General features: G+C 39.2%; 1 protein-coding gene across 2 annotated transcripts; it reads right to left on the bottom strand.

Annotated features, from left to right (window-relative positions):
* Positions 1 to 389: 389 nt before the first annotated feature.
* LOC148863482 (uncharacterized) lies at positions 390 to 14,574 on the bottom strand. Of its 2 annotated transcripts, XM_088977396.1 has the most exons (10): positions 14,163 to 14,540; positions 10,890 to 11,004; positions 10,628 to 10,728; positions 6,577 to 6,702; positions 6,357 to 6,477; positions 6,144 to 6,228; positions 2,467 to 2,580; positions 2,337 to 2,376; positions 1,861 to 1,925; positions 390 to 1,661 (listed from the first exon to the last, which is right to left on the bottom strand). In XM_088977396.1, exons 1-9 carry the CDS (start codon positions 14,328 to 14,330, stop codon positions 1,905 to 1,907), a joined length of 891 nt encoding a protein of 296 aa, XP_088833522.1. In that variant the 5' UTR covers positions 14,331 to 14,540; the 3' UTR covers positions 390 to 1,661; positions 1,861 to 1,904. The 2 variants fall into 2 exon arrangements, with proteins under 2 accessions (XP_088833522.1, XP_088833520.1); XM_088977394.1 differs by lacking the exon at positions 1,861 to 1,925 and having other exon boundaries at positions 14,163 to 14,574.
* Between the last annotated feature and the right edge of the window lie 1,624 nt (positions 14,575 to 16,198).

Here is a 16,198-nt window from a genome sequence, read left to right as displayed (position 1 = left end):
CAACATAGAAGAAGAGCGTGTCTTTTTTTTTTTAAGGCAAAGTAGAGCGTGTCTTACAGCGGCACAGTGCATGTAAGGTTGGTGTGAGATGCACTCTGTAAGGAGCAAATCCGAATTCATAAAAATACGGGAGATACTCCCAATCAAGAATTTAAAAACTGACCCAGAATTAGAACCATTTTATTCACTAGTTTCCAGGTTGATAGTTCGATCATCTGGTTTGAACGAATGGTTTCCAGGCTAAACGGTCTAACAATCCAGGTTAACGTCTGGTCATAAACCAAATGGTGTGCTACTAAAATGGCGCAGCTCAGGTTGAAATTTAGACATCTTAGAGTGAAGAACCAGCCACTGCAAATCTGCAATATGATAGAGATGCCACGCCAGTGGAATAGTTAATCCGTCAAGATTTTCCTTATTTATTTTATGGGTAAGTGGGTATCCATCCAAATTTACATTAAAAACCATAAAGCAAGCAGAGCACAGATGACAGAGCAGCAACCCGATTACAATTACAAGGTCTACGAGTCCCAACCCTCGTGGGAGATGGATTCCACAATTGGTGGTTGGTTATATAACGGGAGACACAGAACCACGCAGCATCACTATCTAAAATTGCAGGATGCAAGGATCCACCGTTAGGACCCAATTACATGGTCTCCAGAGAACACATTTCAAGGGAACGAATCAGGTCGCTGAAACGAATCAAAACATAGAGACGAGCTCTTCCATCTTAAGGGATAATATTCACCCAATTTTTGGGACTGAGACCGATCCAAACTCAACAATGCAGCGCAGTCAGTCATCTGAACTGAAACCAAGATATTAAGCTGGAGGAAGAGGTATTGACTCGACATCCTGTGCTTTGGCATCATTGCCTTCCACAGGCGCAACCACTTTGGCTCCTAACTCTTGCTTGGCATTAACACACCTTCGACAGCGCTGTCTCAGCCAATCCAAGCAACTTCTGTGCCTAATACTCTCTAATGGAGTCACTGTCCGATCCACACAGACCCGACCAAACACACAGGATAGCACCGCCAGCACAGTTAGAACAGACATAACAGCAAAGAATGGACCCACGGATCCTGAACTGTGAGCACTGCTTGATGATACCGCTTCCGGATAGATAGCCGGTTGCTGCTGCTCCTGCTGGTCAGGCAATGGGTTGGTTGCCATCAATGTTTTGGCACGAAGAACAGACGCACTGGAGTCTAATTTATGGACGCATACTGCACAGTAAACCTTAAATTTTAACAAAAGTAGCCAGCTAGCCCATTAACTGACAGCTAATGCATGAGTGGAAAACAACAAAAAAAGGAAAAGGGGCAAAGCAAAAGTAACAAGGGTTTTCATAATAAAGGATTCACTTGAATATTTTTTTAATCAACATTGTTGCATGGTCTTATCAGCGGCCAGTCTTTCGATAAAGAGATTCCAGTAGTTAAAAGTGAACCCCATATGTCACTTTGATCTCTGTACGCCTCTCTTCTTTTTCTCTTCCATATTTACCTAAACCACCACCTCTGAGCAGAAGAGATTGTGGTGTTCAAGAATGGGGCATGGCGGTTAACATAAGAATGTAAAGTCCGGCCAATTTTAGTCCACACACTCCGATGGTAGCTTGCAGTAACTGGGGCATGGTACATGAGCTTCAACAGCTGCACAAGAGTTACACAGACAAAACGATGATAGAATTAGGTTTCATTGTCTAACTCTTAAAACACAAAAATAATAAACAATTACCAAAATGGTACTCGGTAGAGACTCTTTCAAAAGGTTTAAAAGCCGGAAAGGTAAAGGCAAAAAGACAAACTAGTTCCACACCAGCTACTAATAATTCTTCCTACAAAATCTGACCTTAGTGACTACCATGTGGCACACGTAAGAGTCTATTGAATCTGTCAAAGACTACTACGGTCTACCTGTAAGGTCAACATGGCATAAAATCACATTGATTATTAAAGATAGGAATCATCCAGTATATAGATCCATCTTTAGCATTTTTCTGATAATTTTTTTGATCCCCACAGGATGGGTCTTGCATGCTCAATAAGGGAGGGTTTTTTTTTTATTTAATTCTGGTAAGGAGAAATAAGGGACTGATGAGGACTTGTTATGTTTCTTCCCACCTACATCTGCACCATTTGGCAGTAATAGAACCTAAGTCATTAACTCCTCAGCAGCTAGCTCAGATTACTATTTTTTAAATATTGTTTCTCAGTTGTATTTTCTTTCTGCAATTAAAAGTATGGCAGGAATAGGCGAAGCTATGGGGATGTAGAATTCCTTAATAATGATTTATGAATGCTGAGGGGCAAGAAAAGCATAAAAACCTGCCAATACATGAATGTTTGTATTATGTTACGTTGCCACCTGCATCCACCAAACTAGACTTAAAAAGAGTAAATAGGAAGGGTTAAAGGGCAGAAACAAAGACAAAAGAAAAGGAATTAAGTAACTGACGAGAAAAGTGAAATGACTAAGAGGAAACCAAGTGCAATCTCAGCATGTGAAGTCAGTAAACCAAGTGTGGTAGAGTTTGACTCCACCCACAAACACAGATCTTCCAAATACTTCCTGTCAAGAATAAGTATACACAACTTTTGAGTATGTTTACACGAGAAAGAATAGCAAACAGAAATCAGCATGCAGGAACAAACTTCCACTCTGCCATTAAGCTAAATAAAAAAAGAAAAAAAAAAAAGAAAAAACAAGCTTGATGATTGTAAGGTAACAGGGAAACAATGTGAACCTCAATATGAGAAAGCTTAGCACCCAAGGATTGTAAGCTAGGCAATTAACTGACATGTAATAGGTAACCTCCATTTGAGTGTGTTTTATTTTGTGGCGTGAGACGATTAACACCCAGATTCAAGCCTTTGGTTTTTCAAGGTCCAATCCAAATTTCCTTTTCATGCAAGGCCCACCTTTGCTGGGTAGTGGGCCTTTTTTTGGTCTAACTTGAAAAGGCTTCTTCTGTATAGGACTTTGCTTGATGTCTACAAATGTTGAAACCCTTTCTGGTTATGGTTTGAGGTATTAGCTTTCTCAGATTCCTCTCTAAAAGAAAAACCTCCATTTGAGCAACTAGGTTACAACAAATAAAGATTGTTAATGGTAGAAACAAGTTAAGCCATACCATGTTTCTTGCAAGTGGAAGCTAAAAGTTTGGGTCATTTCATTATCACAAACAAAGAATGGCTTGAACTTCCAGTTATTCAAAATGAACTCCAATCTATTGATTTAAAAAAAAAAATTGCAAGACACCCACCCACTTCTGAGCTGCTATTTAGTCTTGCTGATTAATGTCTCACAAGGGCTAGACTTACCTTCAAAGATGTGGCAGTTTCTTTCTCCAGATAGCCCAGAAGAGAGCCAAGGAAAAAGCAGGGAACTAGGTTCCAAAGAACTCTACCTCTGGTCAACCACCCTTTAACCTTCCAGGATGACACAAGTGATTGGATGTAGGGGGGGACTAGAGAAGGCCAAAAGTTGCAAGAAGTGGGTGAACACTTGGGACAGCATAATACCAATGGATAAATAAATTCTAGCTCTCTCCTCCCGATCTGAGCAGAAAATAGCAACTATTAGGCAGCACCATACCACGCAATATGAGCTGGGTCAATGGTAGGGATCTTATTCAGAATTGCCATCCACAAAAGGAAGGTGACCTTAGATGGAGCATGGGCCTTTCAGATCCATCACCATTGAACAGGATAAGATCCCCTGACAATCATCAGATGGTAGCAATGCTGAAAACACACCACAGTTGCACTTCAACCAAGTGAGCCATTAACTTGAGGTAGTGGTGGCAATTGGGCGGGTTGGGTTGGGTTGGGTTTGGGTTGAGTTTCAACCCAACCCATTAATGACCCAATTATGTAAAATTAAATGGGTTGGGTTCAACCCAAACCCGCTTTAACCCAATCCAACCCGCCCAAACCCATTAATCTTATATTTATGTACTTAAAACCAAAAACTAACTCCATCCTAATAAATAAGTTGGCTACATCTTAGTGGTAATAGTAGTTGTTATTTACACAAGTGGTGAAGGTTCAAATCACATTACATGCATTATTTTTACACAAGCAGCAAAGCCATTTAACTATGTTCAGGCTTCGGATTTGACGAACCACTTAGGTTCAAACTGGTCAGATCAACTTGAACTATCTAATTGGATTGTCTTTGAGCTAATCACATCAAGAGTGGTTGAACCGTTTAGATCTGGACCAGTCCAGCCGAACCAGGTCCCAACTGAACCAATTCGGACCAGACCCTAGCTGGACCGGTTCACTTCAATTGGACCGGACCAAGCCGGATTTGGGTCAGTCCTAGGCCAAAGGCTCCAAAGGATCTAGGTTAGCTAGCATTGTTGACACGAGCCGGATTCGGGTCGGGTTGTATGGATACGAGCCAAACCAATGATCCGAACCGAGCAAAGCAAGTGGGGTGGTCTGGACTTCACCCGGTCCAACCCGCTTCGACTTTGGGTCGACCCGGATCAGCTTGTGTCGGGTTGGTCCGGGCTGTGTGAATAATGTTTGGACCGGACGACCCAAACCGGGCAAAGCAAGCAATACCAAGCCATCCCGTTTGAGGTCTATTTCAAATTCAAGTTGACCCGGATCGGTATATGTTGGATCAGGTCAGACTGCGTTGAACTGAACTGGACTTGGGTGAAATTGATTTGGATTTATGTTGGGTGAAGTGTGTTGATTCAAGACAACTAAATTTAGTCAACAATTAATAGAAAATTAATGCATTAATTATAAATTATTTAATTCAAATGAAGAAAATAAAAAAAAAAGGCTAAGGAATTAATACTTATGTTTGTAATGGTTAATCCAACGGTTATCCACAACCCAACCCAACCCAACCCAACCCATTTAACCCATCACCCAACCCACCAAGTTAATGGGCGGGTTAGATTCTGGGTGGGTTGGGCGGGTTGGGTGAAAAATTGCCACCCCTAACTTCAGGTTGGATGTGAGAGCCATGGAACCTCTCCAATAAATATTATAAAGCATCAATTTCCCAAGCATTTAGGTTGAGTGTAAATTAAGGCACCCACACCAGCTGTGAACCCACCAGTTTCATTACAGTCCCTTAGGACCTTATTTATGGCAATTCCAAAAAGGTCTGGAAAAGCTTCACAAAAAGGTTGGTTACCACACCAAACATCTCTCCAAAATCTGATACAATATACAATCACCATTGTCAGGCTTCAGATTAACAAAGCTTCAGAAAACCTGCTGCAACTTCATGATCCTGTTATGGTCCCAAATGATAAAGTGATTGGCTTGATGTATTCCAACAGTCTTAAGGCCTTCCAATTTCTTGTGCTTTGGACTTCCAGGTGACTGTAGAGTTTGGACTTCTGATTATGTCGATTTATCTTGTGCTTCCTTCTTTAAAACTCTATCTTCAACCACCCATTCCCTTATGATGCTTCTTATGAAAGCATTGACAGGATCACACCCAACAAAGCATTTCACATGAACATCAACATTTATGAGATTCTACATAACTGGCAAATTTCACTATATATGTATTTTTATGTAAAGAAGGTTGTGGTTGTGACACTGTTTTCCATTTACTAGTCTCCTACCCTTGTGACACTGTTTTCTACCTCATTCTTTACCCCACCAAAGAAGAGGGGAAAGATTCTCTGGAGATGTACAAGGGCAACCATTCTTTGGTTGGTTTTAAAGGAGAAAGAGCTCAAGAACATTCAAACAAAGGAAGCAGTGATAAAAAGATATTTTGTATTGGATACTACAGACTTCAGATATGGTGTCAGATATAAATAATAAAAGATTTACCACAAAGTTACAATATTAAATTATAACACTTTTAAGGAAATTGTCATCCATCGTTTGTATGATGCATCTAACTAGATATTTCACTTCATTAGCAAAGAGCAAGAACCATTTTAATCTGCTACTGCTATGTGATATACAGATAAGTCGATTATATATGCACTACTTCATGTGTTTTCCATACTATCTGCAAAGAAATCCATATATAGTGCTACTGGTTGGTAACTACCTGATTAAGGAATTTTGCTACTGGTAGGTGATTGCCCAACTGAGGAATAAATTTCATTTGATAGAAAGTGTGATTGCTTATTACTCATTTACCTGTATAAAGATGAATTGCCAAAATTTCGCCTTAGGAACTTCGCAACAAGTTCAAGAGCTCGGCAAAGTACAGGTATCAAAGCAACTGCCATAAGGCTTAATATTAGAATATACTATGAAAGACCCAATTCAAATTTAAGTACATGCAACCCAATAAGCAAAAATAAATAAAGATAAAACCATTTCAAAACGATCTGGCCAAGTGATGCGCACATTTAATTTGAAGATGTGAGGTCACAAACATAAGGCAGTAGAGAAAGTAGATAAAATCTTTGGTCATGATCACTAATTGAAACCATACTTGGACAGCCTGCAGATTCCATGCCCTAGGTTTCTGAAAAATGAAAGAAAGAAAGAAAGAACTGATTAATGCAAAAAGATAAAAAGATGAACAAATCAAATAGGGTAGCATGGGTTTCAATGGTAAAGTTACCCCATATAATGAATACAAGGAATACAACGAGGAACATGCTGTGCCTATAAAAGATAAACGATATGCTCTATTGGAGAGATTTTTAGACATAATTGGAAGGACAGCAAGCATGCCAACAACAAAAATCTGCAGAACAACCAATACAAGGTCATTAGTAAATGGAAAAGGATGTCATGAGCAAAGCAAAAAACACATATCAGATGCATGTCTTGTCCTGTAAACCCAGAATTGCCATCAGACTGCCAACGGTTAAAAAAACCTCAATATAGAAACCAATTTATTATGCTAGATTGCTTCAACAGTTCTTGAGTGCCAAGAGAGTTTATATCGAAACAATAACGATCAAAAGGAAAAAAAAAAAAGAACTTTCAACAAAACTGCTTGAGTGCTATTATAGTTTGCTTTGTTTAATCAGATCCAACAATCATTAACACCTGATCTAACAAAAACCCATTTACCCAAAGTTGGACCTTCAATTTCTCATTCTGTATGCTGCGAGGTAATTACAGTTAGGGGTGGCAATTTCATACCCGACCTGTTGAACTTGCCCAACCCACCCATTTAAAGTTTCACGTGAAGGGATGAGAGATCCATCGTATGGACGCCCAAATCTTGCGGAATAAAGGGGCAAATTTCAAAAAATTTTCTCTCCCTTCAACTGGGAATCGCATTCCCTATTTAGAAAATCATATTTTCAAGGATCATTCTTGAACCGGATCTAAACCAAAAGGAGTAAGAGAGAATCATACCTGATACGGAGAAATAGTATCCCCCAACGAAGGTGTTCACGCCCAAGGAAGGATCCAAAGACTGCTCCCACTGAAGATGGCGTAGTGCAAGATGGAGCAAAATTAGCAGTATTCTTCTCCAAGAATTCTGTCCTTCACAAGAAACAGCAGGATGGCACGTGAGCACAGCTTCCTATCAATTCTTTCTCAAAGAACTGATGTCAAGATCAAATCTTGACTTCTCCCACAATTGGAGATCGAACTGGATGTCTGGCGGCTGCAGGAATGAGGCGACAAGAAAGGTCTTTGCAGGGATTGCAGAAATCTTTCTTCTCTGATTTCAGCTCTGAAGAGGATCTGATTATGTGATTCTTCTAAAGGCTGCCGCCCCTTCCTTCTTGTGTAACCCTAAAAGATCAGCTCCTAATCCAATTAGGAGTTGTTGATCCAAATCATATTTTTTGGATCAGACCTCTCTTTTGGTGATAAGGATAAACCCTTATCTTATCTGCAAATTAGATCAGCCTTCTCCTAATCTCATTAGGAGGTTTCTAGATTTGAATCATATTCAGATCTGGACTCTCTGAGTGGATAGGTTTAAGACCCTATCCTATTTGCTGATCCATCTCAGAATTCACCCATATTTAACTTATTAAATAAGTCCAATTCGAAATGGGCTTTAGGCCCATTAAGTTTATGTGCTCACTTAACCTTCCTAACTGCTGCCCAGTTGGGCTTCCTTGTATGGCGTGGGACCCAAGCATTGATCTACACATCAACCACATGGGTTTGGCCCAACCTTTGTTACAAGGCCTGGCCGAATACACTGTTATAGACAGTGCACCCCCTAAAACCCATCAAATGGACTCTATAGGCCCAACACTTACCCTAAGTGGTCCCTGGGCCAAGCCACCTTGTAACACCCAGGGACTGTGAGCAGATGCAAGATTAGCCCATCAGGTATTATCCTCAATGGTCTTACACTTAACCTCTCAGCCCATAATGATCATGCACTGCCCGATGAGAGAGGACATCTCCTTCGGCTGCAAGGAACAGTGTTGCACTCTCTGCTTATATGGATCCCGGGAATTAAAACCTTTTGCAAACATTTTAGAAACCAATATATATATATATATATATATATATATATATATATACTTTTATATCTCATATAAAATATACTTTGCAAAACATATCTCAACGATTGAAATCGGTTGCCGACAGTCTTGGTTTCAATCAGTGAGAGTGCATCCTCGATCATTACCTTTGTCCGACAAAGGGGTTGATTCTGTCACTATGATCACCCACTCAGATAAATTCTCAGACTGTCCCAACATACCCAGGTTTTGACCCTCGCTAAGGATCTCACTGATTGGTACATCAAAGGCAGCCCAATCCGACACCTAGTGTAGTATCATAATCGAGTCTAGGGGTCGGGTGTAACTTTTTAGTTTTGTCCATCAATCTCCAAGGTCCAGGGCAATATTGGAAATCTGGTCCAGTTCATAGATTCAATTAATCTTACACTGTATGTGCCTAGGGTCTCACCCTGGCAGCTAAGATAGACCACCCCAACCGATTTGGTGGCACAACAATGTCAGCCTTATCAGGATAGGCCTCCCCAGACCGAACCACTGGTTGTGAACATTCTAAACTAACACGAGTCTCATTAAGTGTCCAATTTAAGGGTATTACACAGAAACATACCAAGAGAACATGAATCAAATATGCACTTTTATTCATTTACAATAAACTCATAAAGTACATCATTCTGATTGAAACTAAGGGTATACAAAATTGTCCAACATCACAATCCCCTTCCGCCTCCACATTTCTCATTTCTATCAACCTAATCAACTTTAAACCTTGAATCAGTGCCATTAGTTCATCCCTTGATGAAATAACTGAGGAAGATATTACCACTGTGATCCCTTATTACTCCCCCCCAATACCCAACTCCCCTAGGTTTCCATGACAGCACCCATCAAGTTAAACTTGAGTTTCCCAAATGCTGGTTCCATTAAGCTACATGTTGATGTCTTCTAACTTGGAAGCCAGCAATAACCTGCCAACCTCTTAATATGTCATTTAAAGAAACTCCTTTGAACACATCACATATAGCAGCCCAATGAGTTACTCTTTATCAATGTGAGCTCAATCAACTCCTCCACTCTCTTTTATTTTTCCTTGAAAATTCTAGCATTTCTTTTACACAAATTCCCAGTAGAATCACTTCATACGCATTGCCATAGAATCTTTTGCCTCCGTGTTTACATCAGTTCTGGAAGGGTACGCTTTCCAACATTTAGCCAAGTTTACTTGAAACCTTCAAAAGTTTAGTTTATGAATAGATAAAGAACAATGGCTAACAAGAAAGATGGAAGTAAATTTAAGTTGGTATAAGTGTGGTTCTAATTCCTTTGCAGATGCCTTAGCCAAACAAGGGGTGAGGCAAGAGACTCTGTTCTGGGCACAACTGTAAGATAGGGGTCTTGTAATGGGGAGAGAGAAGTGATTTTATCTCTTCTTGACTCTGCATCGTATCATAACTCTTTGTATTATTCTACCTTCTTTAAAAATTAATGAAAGTTTGCAGTTATTGATAAAAAAATAAAATAAAGAACCATGGCAATTCAGGACAAAACTACAATTTTTTATAATTTTTGTAGTGAGAAAAAGAAAGCCTGAAATTTGTTTTACTATTTCCCTTCCTAATTGCTTTGGATATCAAACACCAAGTTCATACATAATACCTACATTTCTATCATCTCTCAACCTCTCCTGATAACACAATTTGATCACAAGTTAGAACTTCAGAGATAAATATTCTACTGGACCCAGCAATGTTCTATCCCCTGATGCACAATCCTATTTTGTAATTCCACTCTATAAAGCAACATATCCAACGTCAAATCATGAATACTATAAAAGAAACCATATGCAAACAAAAATTTTATATCTGGTATTATTTGAGCCTGATAAAACTCATTAATGGTCCATTTGATGACAGCTAAAGTGGCTGAACTGAATGGCTTATTGCTTTGTCTTTTAGTGGATCAAATAATTAAATAATAAAATATTCAAAAGCAGAATAATTAACCCAATTTCAGCTTGAGATGAAGGAACTCACAAGGGGTATGTGTGTGTGTGTGTGTGGATGCAGTTTGCCAGTTTCGCATGCTTATACAGATTTATTAAAAAGAAAACAAACTATTTTGGTTGCAATTTCATATATGAAAGCTAAGGCATGAAAACATGCATAGTTGTACATTTGTACAGATATTTGTGTGCATGCACAAGCAAATTGTCCATTTTTTTTGTACCCAAGCATTCACTGAAAACTGTATGGTTTGTTGGTCCAAGCGTAGAAAAGTCGAGTTCACGTTTGGTGTTGCTGTAGCCCTTGATGTTCTGGAAGTTGACCCTACACCAAAATTTTGGGTTAAAAATAAATTAAAATGAATGAAAGGAAAAGAAAGAAGAAAGTGTTATGGGTATCTTCTTTTGGCACTGCCATTCATGTAGTTCTTTTGTTAGATGCAGAGTAGAAACAGTGCCTTAACAGCAGCTACAACTTCTTGCTACCTGAGCTCCATGGCCATGCCTGTTCATTTGTAGATGAGGCTGAGGATTGTGCAGATGATCTTGCTGACTGAGAAGAGCTTGTTGAAGAAATTGTCTCAACCACAAAATCAGGATCCTACTCATGTGACAGAACAAACAAGGAAGAACTAATAGTTAGAAAACATGTTATTTCTACATGACTTTGGAAATTCATAATAACAACCAAAAGGAGATAGATAGATAGAGAGAGAGAGAGAGAGATTTCAAATATTAACATTTTTTTTTAAATATCAGAATGCACATAGTACCCAATCTATGACACCCAGATACCTGTACAAGGGTGCCATATTGTGTCAGATACTTCAACTTCTAGTGTAAATTTCATATCCAATACCATATCCAACCATGTCCTTGCCGTATCTGGGTAACATAACACCGAAACTTCTAAGCATTCTATACTTAAGCAATAGGATTACAATTCAGTACCAATGAATCAATGATCAATTTGTCCTGTGCTTTAGAGATACAATGGTAATTTTCCCTTACTTTGGACCTTAAATGTACAAATAATAAGGTTATATACAACTTGTTTTTTTTATTTTATTATTTATGTTTTTATCTTGTATTTTGGAGTGGGAGTTGTTCTTTTCAGGAGCTAAGGAGTTATTTATTTGTTAGGGGCTGTGGTATTAGGGGATTTTCCTTTCATTTGTCTCAGACTCCCAGTGATATCTGTGATGCAGCTTGGGATCAGTTATGGAATGTGAAGGCAATATTGAGACAGTTTGAGGTGGTAACAGGTCTGCGAATTAACATCTTGAAGAGTGAATTGATGGCTGTTGGGGAGGTGACAAACCTGAAACTACCCTCCAAGTATTTGGGCATGCCTTTGGGGGAAAACTGCAAATCAAAGGCCATCTGGGAACCCATACTGGAGAAGGTAGATAGAAAATTAACATCATGGAAGACCAAGTACTTGTCCAAAGGAGGAAAAGCCACTCTAATTAAAAGTGTGTTGCCATCCCTTCCTGTATTCCATTTGTCTTTATTTCCAATCCCAGCCAAGTGGGCAGCAGCGTTGGAAAAGAGAATGAGAAACTTTTTGTGGAGAGGATGGAAGGAGGAATCAAAATGTCACTTGGTAAACTGGAAGAAAATTTGTAGCTCTAAAGAAAATGGGAGCCTTGGGATCAGATCAGTGAGAGATGTGAACACTGCATTGCTTGGAAAAATAGCTATGGAGATTCAATGTGCAGTCAAACAGCTTGTGGAGAAGGATAGTTGTGGCTAAATATGGGTCTAGTAGGGAGTGGGAGACAGAAGAGGTTAGATCAGCATATGGTTGTTCAAACTGGAAGGCAATTCAGAAAGTACAACATCAGTTTCTGAAGGGCATCAAGTATAAAGTGGGAAATGACCAGAGGGTTCTGTTCTGAAAGGATCTCTGGTGTGAAGAAGGACCTTTAATGACTTTCTTTCCTGATTTGTTTGAAATAGCCATAAATAAGAATGCTACTGTAGCTGACTATTTGGAAAGACAGAATGGACACTGCATATGGAACCCCCAATTCAGAAGGAACCTGAATGACTGGGAGGTACCGTCACCGATCAGCTTGCTGCAGATTCTATATGATTCAGAAACGTCTGGTCCAAGGGAAGACAAAAGATTGTGGAAGTTAGAGAAGTCGGGTAGCTTTTCTGTAAGATCCTTTTTTCAAATCTGTAGCAAGGGAGGAGACCACACCATTTCCAAGTGACAGGATTTGGATTAAAGCTGTTCCTTCTAAACTGGCCTTCTTTGTCTGGTCAGCAGTGCTGGACAAGATCCTAACAAAGCAAAATCTAGTCGGACGAGGTCTAGAGGTGGCAGATTTGGATTGCCTCTCATGCAATGGTAATGTGGAGTCTTTTGGTCACTTATTGATTCAACGTGAATTTACTCATTGGATCTGGTTAAGGGTAGTAGGTGCGTTTTATGTAAAATGGTGCTTCCCAGCTGAAGTGAAGGGTTTCATTGAGGCATGGCATCTAGAAGGTTTAAGTAGAGCTGGAAAGGTAGCATGGAGCATACTTCCTTCAGCAGTGTTATGGGCTGTGTGGAGTGAAAGAAACAGGAGACTGTTTGAAGGGACTCAGGCTTCAAAGGAAGAAATCCTACGTAAAATTCTGAGGATGGCTCATTCTTGGTTGGAAGTTCACCCTTTGTATAGAAATAGACATCCTAGTTCTTTATTTGATTCGGGGTTTTTTTTTTTTTTTTGTAAGGAAAAGTTAGTTGTTTTTTGGGTTTTTGGCTGTAGGGAGCAAATTGTATATGCTCTGTTCAGTTTCTCATTGTAAGGAGTTCGTTGTTGGCTTTTTGATTGAATGAAATACTTCACATCACAGTTCAAAAAAAAAAAAATTTCTTGTCACTTGGGATTGTAGTTATACCTCCTCTTCTTTTCTATTCGATAAAAATTTTAATTTACTATAAAAAAAATAAGGTGATATAAACCATCATCTGCCGGTCCAAGCAATCCAGGACCTCGGGAAGGTTGGACTGGATAAGGACCTAACCTTCGTGATTTTTGGCACAAAGTGGTCACTCTCAGACTCAAAACCCTTATTCCGACACTTGTCAGCCCTAGATAAAAAAGCGATACTCAAAATAACATAGTTTCAATAATTTACCATACACTTGATAAGTAAGAAGCAATAATCCTGGCATTGAAAGTGATATACAAGTTGGATTGAAACCCTACAAGTTTAGAGGTCCAAAAGCAATAATTTACCATACAAGTTTCAGGAGGTTTTTAGAGGTCCAAAAGCAATGCCCAAACGGCAACCAAATGAAATATCTGGCTTATCCATTATCCAAAGAATTCGATTTACATTGCCAATAAAATTCTACACTATAGAAATGCAAGTTCTGAAATTAAAAGAAGAAAAGACAAGGTGGACGGATAGAATTCTTGTGGTATAGTTCTATTTCAATGACAAAAGAGATAACCCAGAACAACAGAAACGATAACCAGCAATTCATACGGAGGAAAGAAACAAAAGCTTATACTAGCAATCAGCGAAACCCATATTAAGTAAATAAAAGAACATAAAGTAACCAAAATCTCCATAATTCGATTAAGTATCTAATCAAAGATCCTATTTCTAGAAACTGAAAACAAGACGGAAAATGAAATCCCATAAACCAAGATCAGTTTAGTAGTCTTCAGTTCTAATTCCATTAGAAGCATTCAAATCAAGAAAGAAGAAAATGCATAGAGTAAAACAAGGAAATGGGTGCTTTATACTAACAATGTAACGCTGGTAGAACTTGCGCTTGAAGTGATCGACTACGTCAGACCGAGCTGCCATCTGGGGAGGAATAAGTATGTTGGACCAGTAATCCGCCCATCGTGGGTCGTTCTCGTAGTCATATAAGGCCGCTGCAATCCTCTTTGAGCGCTGTGGATCTTCCCCCATTACTCTGGGCGCGTGTGCGTCTCTCGTTCTTCTCTCTCTCTCTCTCTCTCTCTCTCTCTCTCTCTCTCTCTTTCTCCCTCTCTCTGTGTCTGTGTGACTGTGTTGATAAAAAGTAAAAAAGAGAACGACCTTCGAGTCTCCGACGGCTTCCTTTGTTTCTTTCAGCTTCGGAAGTCTCTCTGTGTCTGACTGTCTAGGCACTTTAAGGAATTAATCAACGGTAGTTAACTGTTGGAAGTTAATTAATGTTCTACTCCTGAGACACCAAATCTAACCGATCGGAGGGTAGAGTCGGGTAGAGGTGAACCCGAACCCATCAACCCAACCGGATTTGTTGAACCCCCAAGCCCATCCTTTCTTTCTTGGATTGAGTTATGAACATATTAATACATATAATTGCATATATTTCAGGTTCAACTTTGTTAAGGCTTCAACCAACCCAGTCCGAAATTAAGTTAGGTTTATATTTCTTAACCTTCAACCCAATCCAACCCAACTTGAATTTTTTTTTCAACTTTTGGATTGGGGCCAATCCGGCTCAATTTGCACTGGTGTGGCTTGTGAGGAATCTTCCGAGTTATGTATAAAAAATAAAACGATCCATATGGTGTAATCATCTTCTCCAGTGCCGAAAAGTCTACTACTAAAAAAAAGTTGATTTGTTGGTTAATATAAAGGCTAAAAAGACTTAAACTTCCCCCCGAGATTTCTCTTAAATACTGAAACATCACTTTTCTTTTTAAATTGAACTAATACCTCCCCTATAAGGTGATGTCATCAGAGAAGAACCTCTCCTCCTCTAACACTCCATCATCCAGATCCCTTTCGAACATGACCATATATAGCAGTTAATTTGTTTTAAAACCTAATTTTTCCCTTTACTGTTTTACTACCTTTTTACCTGTTATCAAAGCCAACCTCGAAGTTTTGTTTTGAACCTTTTGGTAGAAGGGCAAATCTCTTAGTAAATGTTTGGCATCGATGTTGTATATACAACACAGTAGTGTTGATGTGTGGGTTGGAAGTATTGTTTTCCAAAAAAATGGTGTTTTTTATTTTATTTTATTTTTTGTTTAGAAATGTTGTTAGAATGTTTTCTGGAGTAACAGTAATGTTTTCTGTTTGGTACCAATACTCCAGGAAACATTTTCAGCAATGGTATCTAATATCCAGTGTCATGTCATGTCCCTATTACTGTCACCTCATGTCTCCTGTTGGTAGCAACGAGCTGCAGCTCCAAGAAGCACTAAATCGGGAAGGCATGGCTTGGAGCACCGCTTTTTATGGAAAACAATTCCAAACAGGTAGGCGTTTCTTGGAGCACTGTTTTTTCTGACGAGGCGCTGATGTGTTATTGTTTTCTGAAGCAACGACATTGATGCCAAACAGACGCTTAAACTACCTTTGTTAATTAACTAACTATACCCTTATTATGTAACTATTAACTTTCCACAATCAAACTTTCTCCTTTCAAAGGGGTGCAACTTAGATGGGCTCAGATTGGAGTTTTGTCAAATTTTGAATGAGCCCAACCCAAAGCCCTAACTCGAAGCAATGTAAAATGCTAACTCAGGCCAACCCGAATTGCACCCTATTCAAAAGCCTTCCATTCCTCAAGGGCCATTAGTTGGTGTATTGGTAAAATCCCCAGATGGCAAGTTCAAACATGAGAGCAACCACTTTATGAAAAAAAAAAAAAATCAAAGGTTAGGGCTGTGTCCAATATATTCCTTCCAAGACCCTAAATAGCTGGAACCAACATTGGGTAATAGCTATTTTAGATCTTCAAACTCTCTAAGTACTCCATTAATAGAATTCTTGGAGAGAGATTAAAGAGTACATTAACGGCAACATAAACCACAAGACAC

The sequence above is a fragment of the Nelumbo lutea genome, chromosome 3, assembly GCF_056320005.1.
Source record: "Nelumbo lutea isolate HS-2025 chromosome 3, American lotus-T2T, whole genome shotgun sequence".
In the NCBI taxonomy this organism is placed as follows: Eukaryota; Viridiplantae; Streptophyta; class Magnoliopsida; order Proteales; family Nelumbonaceae; genus Nelumbo; species Nelumbo lutea.
This window is presented reverse-complemented; position numbering and strand designations above follow the sequence as displayed.

Coding starts and splice junctions, on each gene's coding strand:
- LOC148863482 (XM_088977394.1), bottom strand. CDS start 14,330: ATGGGGGAAGATCCACAGCGCTCAAAGAGGATTGCAGCGGCCTTATAT. Junction 11,005..14,162: donor AGTTCTACCAGCGTTACATT/GTTAGTATAAAG, acceptor TCACATGAGTAG/GATCCTGATTTTGTGGTTGA. Junction 10,729..10,889: donor GGCATGGCCATGGAGCTCAG/GTAGCAAGAAGT, acceptor ATTTTGGTGTAG/GGTCAACTTCCAGAACATCA.